Here is a 15,886-nt window from a genome sequence, read left to right as displayed (position 1 = left end):
CCAAGTAGCTAGGATTGCAGTCTGGAGCTACCGGACCAGGCCTTGCTTTCAGTTCTAATGTGACCACGTTCATAGACGTGAAATGTTTCCACATGTTTGGAGCAGTCTTATGATGGGAAGTTGCAGGTTTGGGGAATCATTGAGAGACTATGGGTATTCTCCGTAGAAATGTCTACATATACAAATACAGACAAAATGCTGTAGATGTTTATGGGGTTCACAGACTCCCTGAAACTCTTCCACTGACCCTAGGGATCCACGTACTACCAGGCAACAACTCACAGGTCCCTGCTACTCAGATTCCCTGGCAAGCAGTGTGGAGACTGGCACCCTCCCACCTCTACCTGCAGAGTCCTGCGGCTGCGCTGTGTGTGGGTCCCGTAATTCAGTCAGCCTTCCACCTCGAAGGCTCAGCAACTGCAGTCCAGCTTAACAAGCAGACATATCTCCTTCTTGAAGCCCAAGCCCCAACCGTGCCAAGGGAGGTGACTTACTGCTCTCTGAATTGATTTCAAGGCTTTGCAGATTCTCTGACTTCATTTGTAGAACTTGCCCACCTGCTATTGTTTTTTATTTCTGTTCTTTGAAGTTCTATGTTCCTCAAGGTTCCTTGATAGGAAAAAATCCTTTTCTCCCTCCCTCTCTTCACCCCCCAAACACTCTTCCTTCATGACCTTTCAGAATACTTGTTTGTGTATTCCTTCTTTCACTCTTCATCTTTTCCTTCCTCCCTTCATTCGGTTGCCCGATTATTTGATCACCTTTGCTGGATGTGTTTAGCACTGTGTATTCCATGGGCATAGATGGCTTTTGCTCTGTAAGGTGGCCACAGATCAAGGAACATGGTAGTTCACGCCTGTAATTCCAGCAACGCAGAAGGCAGAGAAAGGGAGGTCAGGAGTTTGTATCTAGTCTGGGCAAAATCAGCACAAGACTCTTTCAAAAGCAAAATCAAAACACAAAGTCGTAGGATATGGCTCAAGTGGCAGGCTGTTTGCTTCATGTGAGCAAGTCCCTGAACTCAGTCCCCAGTAATGGAGAAAAAGAAAGAGAAAGGAAAGCCACCTGTTCGTGGCCCATCTCCGTGGGCCCTGGCGAAGGCCCATGCCGGATGGCAGGCGGAGGCAGAGCCCAGCTCTCCCAATACTGACTAGATGGCCCGGCCTCCCTCTACCTGGCTTTACTTTTTCATTTGTAAAATCAAGATAAGGACATTTCTCCCTTAGGCTCCTTATGATAATTAAGTGACTAAGTCTAGATCCGAGAAGAATGCATGGCAAGGGGCACAATCCCCATAAATCCAGTACACTCATCCCTCTGACCGGAGGGAACATGGCCGCTGAGAGCCGACTGTGGAAAGTGAGCTTGGGAGCGAGGCTTCCCCTGCGCTGTGGTCTCCAGGGCTTGGTGAAGAAGAGGAAGCAGCCGACACAGGCCTTTGGAGGGACTCGTCTCACCAGCTGGTTTAGGAGCTTGTGGTTCAGAGGCTCACATCGGTCCCTGCCACCAATTTATGACCCTTGTCCTGAAATGTGGCTTAGAGGCCATCACTTCCACATGAATTATGTTGTTTTCTTCTTAGATTACTGTGGAGCTAAGTTTGCAAAGTTTATAAACACAAAAAAGGCTATTCGTGTTCTTCTTTTTTTTTTTTTTTGCCAGTCCTGGGGCTTGAACTCATGACCTGAGCACTGTGCCTGTCTTCGTTTTGCTCAAGGTTAGCACTCTACCACTTGAGCCACAGAGCCACTTCGGGCTTTTTCTATGTATGTGATGCTGAGGAATCGAACCCAGGGCTTCATGTAAGCGGGGCAAGCACTTTACCACTAGGCCATATTCCCAGCCCTCAAACCACTATACTGAACGCTATTTGCCACTCATCTGCAGCACATTCACAGCTCAGAGAGAAGTCAGGGGACCAAGCGGCCCGATAGCTCATAGAAAGAGAGGCTACTCGGTTAGCCAGTAGGGAAGTGGTCTTGTAAGGCAGGTTTGAAGTAGTTTATTGAAGGGGAGAGTTTTGAAGCAGACCTGTTTTCAGTTTATAGGGTGAGTCTTGACTAGGCAAGTTGTTTAAACGTCTCCAGGGCTCATTTTCATCATCTGCATTATGAGGCTAATACACCTGTCCAGATTAAAATCAGACAATATGTATGAAAGAGACTGAAAATGTAGAGAAGAAAGAAGGTAGGGAAGAAGGAAGGGAGGGAGGGAGGGAGGGAGGGAGGAAGGAAGGGAGGGAAGGAGGAAGGAAGGGAGGGAGGGAAGAAGGAAAAGAGGGAGGGAGGGAGGCAGGCAGGCCGGTCAAATGTATTCCAAGTAGCTAGATTTATGCTTGATTATTTAAAATCATCCTTCAGGGCCAATGTGGAGAGTATTTTGTTATGGCAATGGCTCTGTGAGTTTAAATCTATGAACATTTTTGCTTAGACTATCAATCAATCAATCGATTAATTGTGAATTAACACCCAGCCTAATCTACTAGCTTTTGAACTGAGTGTATTTAGAGTCGTGTCTGGGCTGAGCCACCTGCATCTTGTATTATTACTTGAATAGCACGCTAACCCAGTAAACACTTTTCCCTTTGGAAGAGCTGAGTTGCATTTCCAGTGCCCAACCATGAGTTACAGTGAGAGAAGGTGACACACATACACACACACACACACACACACACACACTTTATAAGTAACAGACTGCAAATGTGGCAGATCTCCACATTTAGCTTTCAGTGTAAGTAGGAAAATAAAGAAGCAATGTTCCATTAAAGGAAAAAAACGGAAATTCATGGTATTTGATTCAACATTAGTGAAAAAGAATGTTTCAAGTTGGGCACCGGTGGCTCACACCTGTAATTCTAGCTACTTGGGAGGTTGAGAGCTGAAGATTTTCTAGTCCATACTAGGTTAATTTTCAACATAGCAATTTTAGGTTCTTCCAGTAAAACCAAAAAAGTTGGCTGAATTAGGTAGGCATCATACCTGCTGCTCTGAGCCCCAGGAGGTATTGGCAGGGGTTCAAAGGGCAGGATGAGGTGGGGAGAGGTTGAGGTATGGGCAGGCTGAGATAAAGGCAGGTGTTTCTTCTCCACTCTTTCCAGTGACCATCAATCTCTAGCTGCTGCCCACACAGGATTCTGGGAGGACTTCCTGAGAACATTCACTTTCCATTGTGCTTTGCTTCCTTCTCTCCACCTGTGTACCTTTAATAGGTTCTCTTCAGTCCCACCTGGGAAGGACTTGTTTTCCCCTCAGGCCAAGAAATACACATTTCCTATTCAGTAAAATCTATGAAACATCTGGGCTATGGGTTCCATAACAGACTCTTTCTAATTCTACCAAAAATGCATGTCACATTTGCCGCAAGGTTCCTAGACATTTCATTACCATATCCTCTTTAAAAGGTGTTTCAATAGCCTGGAATAGCCACACTCAGGAGGCCGAGGCAGGAGGGTCACATGGGCTAAAATAAATTCACAGGACAAAAAACTATGAGATCAGAGATGGTGAACACTGATGTGTGTGAACATGTGTGTGTGTGTGAAATAAAACATTGACCATTCCTGCAGTACTTCTCCTTTCAACACATTAACACAGATGTTTCATTGTACTCTGGCTTGCATTTGATATTGGTTTTTTTTTTTTTTTTGCCAGTCCTGGGCTTCCCACTCAGGGCCTGAGCACTGTTCCTGGCTTCTTTTTGCTCAAGGCTAGCACTCTACCACTTGAGCCACAGCGCCACTTCTGGCTGTTTTCTGTATATGTGGTGCTGGGGAATCGAATCCAGGGCTTCATGAATACGAGGCGAGCACTTTTGCCACTAGGCCATATCCCCAACCCACATTTGATATTCTTATCCTGTTCCTCTGCGTTGAATGAACCGTGTTCCTTAGCTCCTTTGTAAGGTGTTTCTTTCTTTCTTTCTTTTTTTCTGGTTGATTGTGGGGCTTGAACTCAGGGCCTGGGTGTGTCCCTGAGCTTTTGTACTCAAGGCTAGTGCTCTATCACTTTGAGCCACAGCTCCACTTCTGGTTTTCTCATGATTAATTGGCAGTGAGAGTCTCACAGACTTTCCTGCCTAGACAGGCTTGACCCGCAATCCTTGGATCTCAGCCTCCTGAGTAGTTAGGATTACAGGCGTGAGCCACCGCCACCTGGCTTCTTTGTAAGATATTGTTATCAGTGACTTCCACCAAGTTACTGTACTAGGTCTTTTGTTCTGTTTTTGTATTCTTTAGACTAGGATTAGATGAGGAGATCATAGATAGGAGACCAAAAGCCCTATCTTTACACAGAAGAGGAAATGACTTACCAAGATTTAAGCATTTTCTATTGTGGAAGGTCTTATAAAGAGGTACAAATGGAGCTGGCGGTGAAGCTCAGGGCTAGAGCACTTGTCTAGCAAGTGCAGGGCCCTGTGTTCAACCCCAGAAGCCGGATGGGGAGCATAAACGCAAAGGCCCCTGAAATTACCCAGGCTGGCCCTGCCAAGGCAACCACAGTACAATAAGCTTAGGCGGTTCTCATATAACAAGATAAGCATCAGTCCCAGCTAGCATCCTATGGCAGATGGCCTCATAGAAGAAAGCGTCCTGACCCGTCTGGCCATGTAGCTTGGGGGTCAGGCACTTGCCCAGCGTGCACAAAGCTCTGGGTTCAATCTACAGCACTGTAAAAGAAAAAGGCATAGGGGCGCAGGCCTGTATCTCCAACTCTTGAGAGGCTGACACAAAGCCAAGTTCAAGGACAGCCTAGATAATGTAGTGGAACCCTGTCTCAAAGACAAAGTGGGATGAAAAGACAAACTACACAATGGGAGAAAATATCTGCAAGCCATGTATCTGACAGAGATCTTCAATCTAGAATACACAAATATATATACATGTGATAAAACTTTAACAGCAAACAGCCTTGTTAAGAAAGCAGGGGTGTGGGCTGGGGATATAGCCTAGTGGCAAGAGTGCCTGCCTCCGATACACGAGGCCCTAGGTTTGATTCCCCAGCACCACATATACAGAAAACGGCCAGAAGCGGCGCTGTGGCTCAAGTGGCAGAGTGCTAGCCTTGAGCGGGAAGAAGCCAGGGACAGTGCTCAGGCCCTGAGTCCAAGGCCCAGGACTGGCCAAAAAAAAAAAAAAAAAAGAAAGAAAGCAGGGATGTGTAGAGAACCCTGAGTTCAATGCCTGGTACTGAAAAAATAATCACAAAACACCAGGCAATGGACATGAACGAACACTGGGGCAGGGAGGAAACTGCGGTGGTGGATAATCTCAAGAAGAGTTGTCTCACATTTTTAGCCATAAAGGAAATAGAAACTAAAACCACCATGAGCTGGCCCTGCAGGCCAAAATTAAAATAGTGTTGACACACACTGATGTTCCATTTATGTGAAATTCTCAGAACAGACAATTGTATAAAGGCACCAAGTGGATGGGTGGTGCTGGCTTGTGGGTGGAGTGGGAAATGGCTCTTGAGCATGGGTTCCTTCTGGGAAGAAAAATATGTTTCTAAAATGACACACTGGTGCAGGGCCCTGGCAACACCACATCGTGCCACACACTGAAAGCTGCAGAAGTGCCTCCCTCCACCCCCCCAAATTATGCATTTATCTTATGCAGTGCTGGGAATCAAACCCTGGGCCTCTCACAGGCCAAGCACTTGCTCTATCAGTGAGCTACATTAAAAGGGTGAATTATACAGTATATAAACGATCTATGAAAAAACGATGAAGAATTATAGTAGGAAGTACCGGTCCTTATGCAGAGAAACTCTCTCTCACACATTGCTTGTGGGAGAGTGACATGATAGATGCACTCTGGAGAAATAATTCGGAGGTGGGGGGGAGGGAGTTACTTTCTAGCTTATGGCTCTCTCGCGCTTGTCTTCCATACTTGAGGCTACTACTACAAGGCCCAGTTCCAGTCCCAGTTGTCATGTCCACATTCCAACCCAGAAAAATAAAGAAAAGCAAATCTCTTTTGTTCATATCATTCCACAGAAATTCCACGGGTCGTTTCCACTGATATTGATTGGGCCAATCTAAATGCAAGCAAGGGAGAGATTCATCTTTATTCCAAAATGGACACTTCCTCAAGGTCTGCAACGTGACTTGACCTCCCACTGGAGCTATTTACCTAGCCGCCTGCTATGTCCATCTGCCTACACTCACTAATTCTCCTAAGTCACTTTCACACTTAATGAAATGACTCTCCTGTCCCACACCCTCCCGTGAGTCACTCTTCCTCCCTGGTGAAGTCTGACCTCTTCTGCGATCATGATTTTCAAGTCCTTGCTGCCCTTGCTTTCTGCCCTTCTTTCCTCTCACTGTGGCTGGCCGTTCCCTGAATGCACCAGGAACTCTCCGTTCTCCATGATGTTTCTCAGGACAGAGCCTCCACCAGAATGCTAAACACCATCACCGGCTCTTGAAGCACTGCACTTGCAAGTCTATCCATGCCTTCATTTATCCACCTTAAAAAAAAAAAATCTCAGGTTGAAAGAAATCTATCACTGCTCTGAAGAGTCAGTTTTGATGTTGTCTTCTATTACAATAAACTGTATTTTTTTCCCTACTACTCGTTCATAACTACAATTACATTGCTCCCCCACCCCTTTTGTCAGTTGTGGAGTCTGGGTGCTGTCCCTGAGCCTCTTTGTGCTCAAGGGTAGTGCTCTGCCACTTTAGCCACAGTGTCACCTCTGGTTTTTGATTGGTTAATTGGAGGTAAGAGTCTCACAGGGAGTTTTCTACCCCGGCTGGCCTCAAACCGTGATCCTCAGATCTCAGCCTCCTGAGTAGCTAGGATTACAGGTGGGAGCCTCTGCTGCCCAGCTTATATCGTATTTGACATAGTGTCTTCCACATCTTTATTTACCTCTGTAGTCTTGGGAGGGCCCAGCATCTGAACTTTTACCTTAAGGCTGCATAATATGTATTTATTAAATGGAGTCTTTATGTGAGTCTTGAATTTACAGGAAGAAAACCTCAGGTCAGCTCTCTGTAAATGAAGCATTCATTTAAACTAGACTAAATGCTTTATCCATAATTTAGCATTCTTCATCACAATTCTCAGTCCACATGCATTCAATACGAACACATGGGATTGCTTTGAGTGATTTGTATAGAAATACAGCATAAAATGGATTTGCATTAGAAAAGAAAAAGCTCGGACTATCTTCAGCTCTAATGTGGAAGTGACAGTTTGTCATTTTTTTTAGCAGAAGGGTTAACACTTATCTCAGCCAAACATGCTGGGATATTTAGCGTGTCCCACATGCTATTTAATTTTACATTTTAACCTCTCAGACCTATATGGAAATAAGATTTTTAAAAAGAAAAGTGTAGTTTTGATGGCTGCTATTTTTCTTATGCAAGAAAGTTTCAATTTTGACTTGCTTGTATGTTAAAATACTGGCATTTCCCTTTTTCACATTAATCTTTAGCCTATGAAGGCCAATTTCATTAGCTATTTCATTCAGACAGGAAAAATATGACTACAGTGTTTGAAATAAACACATAACTCCCAATTAAGATTGACAAATTATCGGGAAATGAGCCCCTTACTGATTCCTGACGAATACGCGTTAACCGTTTTGTAAATGTATGGTTATATTCCCTAGGCCATCTCTTTTCTGTGGCCTCTCTGATCTATTGTCTTGTGTGTCTCTAGTTCTTTTTACTGAGCTGATTGTAATTATGCCCTGCACCTTGCACTGACCCTGGTTGTGTGGGAAGAATTGGAACACCAATCTGAGCTCAGGATCACACACCACTCCAGTTGGATCCTGAGACAGGAAAGGGAGTGCACACCTGTAATCCTACATCCTGAGAATCACAAGTTTGAGGCCAGCCTGGGCAACGTCCAAAGAACCTGTCTCAAAAACAACAATGAACAAACAAACAAAGACATGCCTCCTGGTACAGTTCAGTGATAGATCCTTTGCCTAGCATGCCTCGAGCCCTGGGTTTGATCCTCATCGCTACCAAAAACGAACAAAGGAAAGGAAAGTTTAGGGACGCTGTCATGTGCCGTGTTACACTTTAGGCATTACTTTAGGCCGGCATCATGCTAGGGGTCCTCACGTGTGTGGTAGTAATGTTGGTATAAGCAAACCCACTGCGCTGCCAGCCATGTAAACGTACGACCCAACCGTGTACAACACAGAATAGTTGCTAGTGATAACCGAGGGCTGTGATGGTTACGGATTGACAGATGTACTGTTTCTTTCTATCATCATTTCCATCATCATCCTATCATCATTTCTATCATCCTCCTGCTGTGAACCCGTCTGCCTTGCTCTGCCCCCCAGCATCCTGGAATGTGTTTATCGCAACACTTGATGAATCATTTGCTCTTGGGCTTGACTTAATCTCCTGTTGTATCTTTGATCATGATTCTAGGAACACGGATAGACTGTGCCATGTTAATTTCCATATTGGTGTAGACATGCACTCTCAATGAAGTCGCCCTCACACAATGGCATAATGGCCTCTTGAGAAAATTAACACACATGTGTGTATTGGCTACTGATAGGAGATGTCAGTGCTATATCACAGAGCACATTATTCTATATTTCAAAGGAATTTTCATGCAAATAAGAGCTGTGGCATTCGTAATGATCAGGATCAGGGAAGTAGAAAGAGATCAAGCAAGTCACACTGGACAAGATGAGCAAAGCCCCAGTGGAAGCCAAGGCCTCTCCCAGACGGACATTGGGAGACACGGCTCCAGGAGGAAGCAGCCAAACAAGGCCACAAGGAACGTGGCTCACCCCTGCACCTGGAACGTGGGTGGGAGGGAGGAACAGAACATGCCTGTACACAGAATTACATTCTCTCTGTCTTTCACAATCCTCTTCTGACTCCCAAGAGGAAGAGGATTCAACGCAACCCTGCAAGGCCTAAATGCCCCTGCCATCTGTCCCGCCAACACCACCTTTCCATGGCTCTGATTCCTGCCCCTCTGCTCCAGCTATAGGGGTGCTCCTGGAACACTTCAAGCCACACCCTTCTCCCAGGGTTTCTGGCATAGCTGGCTTGCGCTCACCTGCAGGACACGACACGGCAAGCCACCATTTAGAGCTTCTCAATGTCCCTCCTTTCAGTGCCTCCCATCCCTTTCCTCCATCATGCTTTATCTGAAGTACAAATGGCCAAGTTCCCTTTTATATGCCTGAAACCTCGTCACACTGTGCACTGAACAATGGGTTGTCTTCCTTAGGAAAAGAACACATGTGACCCTTTTAAAATTGCTGTGGTTTGTCATTTCTGTGTCCCCCTCCCACTGGTTTAAGGAAGGGGATTTGGGTAGGTGGGGGCACCGTCAGAGCCCTCAGGATTGAAGTTGGGCCCTTATGAAAAGAGGCTTAAAGTGGGTGCGGTGGGTGCCACTGTTACCCAGCACTGTGAGGCTCAGCAGGGTCACAAATTCAGGGCCAGATTGGGTTATGCAGCAAGACCTTACCTATGAAACAGCAACAACCCCCCCACACACACACACACACACACACACACACACACACACACACACACACTTTGGAGCTGGGTATTGGTGGCTCATGCCTGTCCCTCTAGCTCTTCAGGAACCTGAGATCTAAGGTTGAGATTCAAAGTCAGCACAGACTGGAAAGGCCTGCGGCTCTTTTGGCCAATTAACCAAACCAAACCAAACCAAAAAAAGCCAAAAGTAGAGTGTATCACCAGTGGTAGAGTGCCAGCCTTGAACAAAAAACGCTAAGAGACAATGCCTAGGCCCTAAGTTCAAGCAAGCCCTGGTACCAGCACTCCTCTACCTCCTCCTAAAATACAAACAAACAAACAACAACAACAACAACAAAACCCTATAAAACCAGAAACCAGACCTTCACCTTCACCTTTATCTTGGACTTTCCGTTCTCTAAAACTGTGAGAAATGGACTTCTGTTGTTATTAAGTCACCTCGTCAGTGGTATTCTGTGATAGAAGCTTGAGTGAAGACACCGTTGATACCACAGAGAATCCTGCCATGAAAGGAAATTTCATATTATGGCAACAAATGAAATATGTCTACAATGTTTCTGTATTCCTTCAGAGAAATATTTCTCACAAGAAACTTAACAAAACAAAATTGTGGGAGCCTGCGATTTAATGGCTGGCCTTAAAACCCAATTAAATCTCAAATGTTTATAGAACAGAGGCCTGTGACACTCATATCTGCTCTAGGGGGTGTTGTAAGACTGCTTTAAGCAACGCAACATATTCCATAGTTTGTGCTCAATTAGGGGTGAAATCCCCCAAACATTGAGAGTTTTAGATCTGCTCAGGTACGTGAATCTCACAATGGCTAGGTAAAGAAAAGTAAGTGAGTATCTTTCGCCACAGGGAAAAAAAAAATATAGCTAGCAAAATGTCCTTTAGATTCACTACATTCTTGGGCTGGGAGTGTGGCTTAAGTGCTAGCACACATGCCTAGAAAGCTTGAGGCCAGGGAGCTGGGAATATGGCCTAGTGGCAAGAGTGCTTGCCTCCAACACATAAAAACTCTCCGTTAGATTCCCCAGCACCACACATATGGAAAATGGCCAGCAGGGGCGCTGTGGCTCAGGTGGCAGAGTGCTAGCCTTGAGCGGGAAGAAGCCAGGGACAGTGCTCAGGCCCTGAGTCCAAGGCCCAGGACTGGCCAAGGAAAAAAAAAAAAAAGAAAGCTTGAGGCATGTGTTCAAATCTAGTACCATAATTTTTTTTTTTTTTTTTAGAAAATTATCTATGGTCTTTATTACCTAAATTCCACATCACCACTTTGTCTAATAAAATATAAAACTCCAAAGTAAAATCTGTATGCAGATACGGCAATTATTACTTCATTACTTTTTTCTTCTCAATTATCAAAGTCTTATACCTTTAAGAACTTAGCAAACCAAAATTCTATCTTCAGCATCTCAATCACAAGTCCTTTGAGAAAGTGTTCTCAATAACAGGTCTATTTGTTGGCATTAAATGGTATTTTGGTGCCCTCTAGTGTAAAATATTGGTATAACATTTGTACATAGCAAAAGTTAGAAAAAAAAATGAGACCTAGTTGTTCATCAAAGAAATATGAGTTTAATTTGGGGGGGGGGGGAATTTCCTGAAATCTTAGTGAAATTTGGCTATAATTTCAGAAGACACAGGATATTTGAAACTCACTGAGAATCACTGTGTTTCAGAACTAATAGGGGTATTCATAACTGTGATTTTGCTGTTTTTAATAATGCTTTAATATCCCTGCTCCAATTTGTGCTATGAATATGCACAGCCATGTACAGAATAGCGCGTGTGCAAGATCAGCCAATGCCACACTGGAAACAACATAAATATCAATCAACAAGGGTAGTTATTTAAAATATACTAGATGTACCCAACAGAGCATGATGCAGTGGTAAAACAAGACCACGAAAGGAGGTAACTTTCTATACATTGATAGGAGATGATTTCCAAGATGGGTCAAAGAACATGCAAGAGAACCAAACCAAACGTAAATTGAAGAACTCGCTGGAGTAGGCAGGAGGATCACAAGTTTCAGGCTAGCCTAGACTACATACATAGCAAGACCCTTTCTCCAAAAAAAGAAAAAAAAAGACATGTAAAAATGGAACTTTACAAGGTGGCAAAGTACTATAGCTAATGATATATATTTGCATGTTCTCAAGGGGCATCACTTTTTATTCTAGTGCCAGGCATCAAAATCAAACAAGGCCTTATACACACGAGGCAAGCACTCTTGTCACTGAACTGCGTTCTCAGCCCACAAAAATAAAGGCAGGTTGACAAAACACAACTTTCTTTCTAAAAACAGACACATAACAGGCAAGCCTAATGTCCTGGATATTTAAAGAACTCTTCAAAATTAGAAACAGAAGTCCAATAGAAAATGAACAAAGGTTCAGTAGACAAGTGACAGAGGCAGAAATACAACAGGTCAATAAACACACAGGGAAGACACGGAAATCAGGGCTGTGCAGATGTAGTCCCAGGGAACTTCCATTCCACTCAATAGACTTCAAAGTATTTGACACCACCCGGTATCAAGAAGTAGGCAGGGCAAAAAGAATTGTCATTATGCAAGTTGGCAATGTGTAGCAAAGCTTGAAGACACCGATCCCCAGTTCACGTGCTTTTATTCCTGTGCACGTCCCTTATAGAAACCTTTACACGCGTAAAATATATGCAGAGGGATGCTTGGGGGGCTGGAAATGTGTCTTAGCGGTAGAGTGCACGCTTAGCATGCACGAGGCCCTGACCGCCCCCCAGGAGCCAGCCAAGGGCTCTTGCAACCGCCAGCCGGCCGGCGCGAACTCACGAGACTACAAGTCCCAGCATGCAACGCTCAGGCGACCAAAGGTGTGCCCAGTCACTAAAAGGACCAACATGCCACGCTCTCCGAAGAGGGCGGGGCTCCCGTGCAAGGGCGGCACCGCTTGGGCGTCTCCTAGGCAACTCCAATTCCAAGACAAAACGCACTTCCGTTTCCGCCTCTAAACCCAACGGCTGAGAGTCCACGCAGCTGCGTCATCCTGAGGTCATTCTTCCGCGACCGAGCGAGACCGGCGGTTCCGTGCGGCGACCGGCGTCTCTCCGGCGGGAAACCCGAGAGTGGCAGCTCCGCGCCTGCAGTTTCTGGTGTGAGAGGGAAAGGGAAGGCGGCGAGATGACCGACCGCTACACCATCCACAGCCAGCTGGAGCACCTGCAGTCCAAGTACATCGGCACGGGCCACGCCGACACCACCAAGTGGGAATGGCTGGTGAACCAGCACCGCGACTCCTACTGCTCCTACATGGGCCACTTCGACCTTCTCAACTACTTCGCCATCGCCGAGAACGAGAGCAAGGCCCGAGTCCGCTTCAACTTGATGGAGAAGATGCTGCAGCCCTGCGGGCCGCCGGCCGACAAGCCGGAGGAGAACTGAGGCCTCGGCCTGGCCGCCGCCGGACGCCCGCCTCCCTCCCCGCCTTCTGCCTTCCGCCTCCGCTGCCGTCCCTGCCTCGTCCTGCTTCCCGCGGACCGATTCTCCTGTCTACCTGCTCCTGGGGACCCCGGAACTCGACATTGAGAGGCGTCGGCATCCCTGAGAGCGGCGTGCGTGGAGACCTCGCCCCGACCGCAAAGACTTAGGGAAGATGGCACTGGAGTGAGGGACTTGGAAACTTCGTTTTGGGTTACTCAGTTATCGTTGTTGTTTCGTACATAAAAGTCTAGAATTTCTCCAGTCTCTTACTGTGAACTTGTTTGTTTTGGTGGGCGGATTTCCGGGATTGTTGTGGAAACCAAGATTTCCTGAGAGGACCAGTAAAGAATGGGGGCTGGGGGGGGGTGTAACTCAGGCCCAGCGTTCACTGTTAGGCCCTTAAATCCACTATACACACTGTTTTTTGGAAGGAGGGGGGATCGGTCGTGGGTCTTGAACTCTGGGCTTGGGCGCTGACCCTGAGCTCTTCAGCTCGTGGCTAGTGCTCTACCACTTGAGCCACAGCGCCACTTCCAATTTTCTGAGTGGTTCTTGGAGATAAGAATTTCACAGACTTTTCTGCTCAGGCTGGCTTTGGACCCTGATCGTTAGGTCTCAGCCTCCTGCGTACCTAGGGTTACAGGGGTGAGCCAGCAGCGTCCGGCTCACTATGCACACTTGTGTATTTTTCCTTACTCCGAGCCCTTCCTCCCCACCACCAAGGCGTTTATTTTGGGCCTCTAGTGCTTTTTAAGTATTGAGATATTCAGTCTCAAGCACCTTTTACTTCTACCTCAACTCTGCTATCATTGACCTCAGCTCTCTCCTGAATTTGGCCATATTTCAAAAATAAGTTGACAAATGAATTATTCAATATGCAGCAAATATTGCTAAGTAGCTGGCGTCTCCCCAGGCCTTTAGGGTTTACATTATACTAGTTAGGGGACAGAGATGCCAGACAAATTGTTGATATAGAAGGTGTTGGGAGATGAGAGAAGCTGGTAGGATTACTATTTTAAATGTGGTGTTTGGGTTATTAAAATGATGACACTTAAGCAAAGACTTAAGGATTTGAGAGAAATCCCTTGCCATGTAAGGGGAAACTGCCAGTGCCCTGGTCCTAGAGCTCGGAGTGTGATTAGCTTCTTGGGGGAAAGGCAAAGAGGCAAATATAGTTGGAGAATGAGCAAGAGGAAGAGCACAGGGACAGGAAGAGGAGGAAGGAACGGGTGGAAGTGATATGGTCTTTTAATGTATTTTAGGAAAGTGACAACCAGTTTGGTCTTGGGAACTCTTGCACTATAAAATTGTTGAAGACTCTAAAGTTATAGTTACTGGTATTCATCGCAATAAAAATTATAACAAAAATTTCAAATATTTACTGACACATTAAAAGTAAAAAAACTCACATAGTAATATTTATATAGTCTAGCCAGTTACCTGTGGCTCATCCCTGTCATCTTAGACACCCTGAGATATGTTAGATTGAGGTCTGAAGCCCACCCAAGCAGAGAAGTCCGCAAGACTCCATCTCCAAAATAGCTAACAAAAAGACAGTCTGGAGTTGTGGCCCATGCGGTAGAGCAGCAGCTATGATCAAGCAGGTCAACTGAGTTCAAAGCTCAGTACCGGCAAAAAAAAAAAGGGGGGGGGTGTACAGTAATTCTTTTTCCAGCAAATACTTAAGAAAAAGTATTTAAATAGTGTGGATAGAACATACAGCCACGGTAGTAGACAAACTTCGGTCACTTGAGCTAGGCCTCTAGGGATAATGGCTTTTTAAAATAGAATTTTACTCATTTAGTAGCTGGCTTGAGAGATAACATTTGCTTTTTAAGTCTGCATCCAAACTGTTGAGGTATGAAGTTTTAGTTGAAGTATGAGAAAATGCAGTGTGTTATGGTTGTGTGTGTGTGTGCGTGTATGTGTGTGTGATACTGGGGATGAAACTTAAGACCTGTGTACGTTTGACGAGTGCTCTACCATGAGCCTCATCCTTAGCCCTCCAAATACACTCTTCATAAACTAGTATGGGAGAAATACTTTTCAAATAGTTGCATATATTGTCTGTCGATATAGGGGTGGACAACAGTTTTCTTGCCAAGAGCAATTTGGATATTTCTTAAAACCATTTGAGAGCCAAATAAAATGATCAGTAACAGGCAGACTGTCTCGCACAGTCTTCAAGAACTGTGGGGGAAGCATGTGTCTGATGTATCAGATGATTTCTCAGGTCTTACATGGCCTGCCAGCTAAGACAGTTCTCACCTGTGTTATAAAAGTAATCCTTGGTAGGGTGTGTGTGTGTGTGTGTGTGTGTGTGTGTGTGTGTGTGTGTGTGTGACAGAGAGAGAGAGAGAGAGAGAGAGAGAGAGAGCACACAGGTGTCAGTATTAAGGCTTCAACTCAGGCCTGGTGCCTTTTCACTTAAGGCTGGTGCTCTACCACTTGAGCCACAATACCACTGGATTTTCCTGGTTGAGTTGAATCTGGATCCTCATCTCACCGTCCGGAATAGCTGGGGTTACAGGCCTGAGCCACAGTCTCCTCTTCTCTGCGCTTCCCCCCCCCCCCCCATATGTTTTGTTTTTGCCAGTCCTGCAGTGTGAACTCAAGGACTGAGCTATGTCTCTGAGCCTCTCTGTGTTCAAGGCTAGCACTCTATCACTTGAGCCACAGAACCACTTCCAGCTTTTTCTGAGTAGTTTATTGAAGATAAGAGTCTCATGGACTTTCCTGCCCAGGCTGGCTTCAAACCGTGATCCTCAGATCTCAGCCTCTTGAGTAGCTAGGATTACAGATGTGAGCTACCATTGCCAGTCCATTGTTTCCTAAAGATAAGTCGCACTGTGGACTCTGAAACTAGATTAATGAACTTTACATTAAAATTTGTACATTTCAACGTTGACTATACCTTTTACCCAG

The 15,886-nt window shown here is 45.5% G+C and overlaps 1 protein-coding gene across 1 annotated transcript; it reads left to right on the top strand.

Annotated features, from left to right (window-relative positions):
- The first annotated feature begins 12,527 nt into the window (after positions 1-12,527).
- Positions 12,528-13,225, top strand: Sf3b5 (splicing factor 3b subunit 5). The gene has a single exon (XM_048354676.1). It carries the CDS (start codon positions 12,662-12,664, stop codon positions 12,920-12,922), a length of 261 nt encoding a protein of 86 aa, XP_048210633.1. The 5' UTR covers positions 12,528-12,661; the 3' UTR covers positions 12,923-13,225.
- Positions 13,226-15,886: the final 2,661 nt, after the last annotated feature.

This window comes from Perognathus longimembris, chromosome 9, assembly GCF_023159225.1.
Source record: "Perognathus longimembris pacificus isolate PPM17 chromosome 9, ASM2315922v1, whole genome shotgun sequence".
Lineage (NCBI taxonomy): Eukaryota > Metazoa > Chordata > Mammalia > Rodentia > Heteromyidae > Perognathus > Perognathus longimembris.
Note: the sequence above shows the minus strand (reverse complement) of the source record. Positions and strands in the feature narration are given on the sequence as shown.

Coding starts and splice junctions, on each gene's coding strand:
- Sf3b5 (XM_048354676.1), top strand. CDS start 12,662: ATGACCGACCGCTACACCATCCACAGCCAGCTGGAGCACCTGCAGTCC.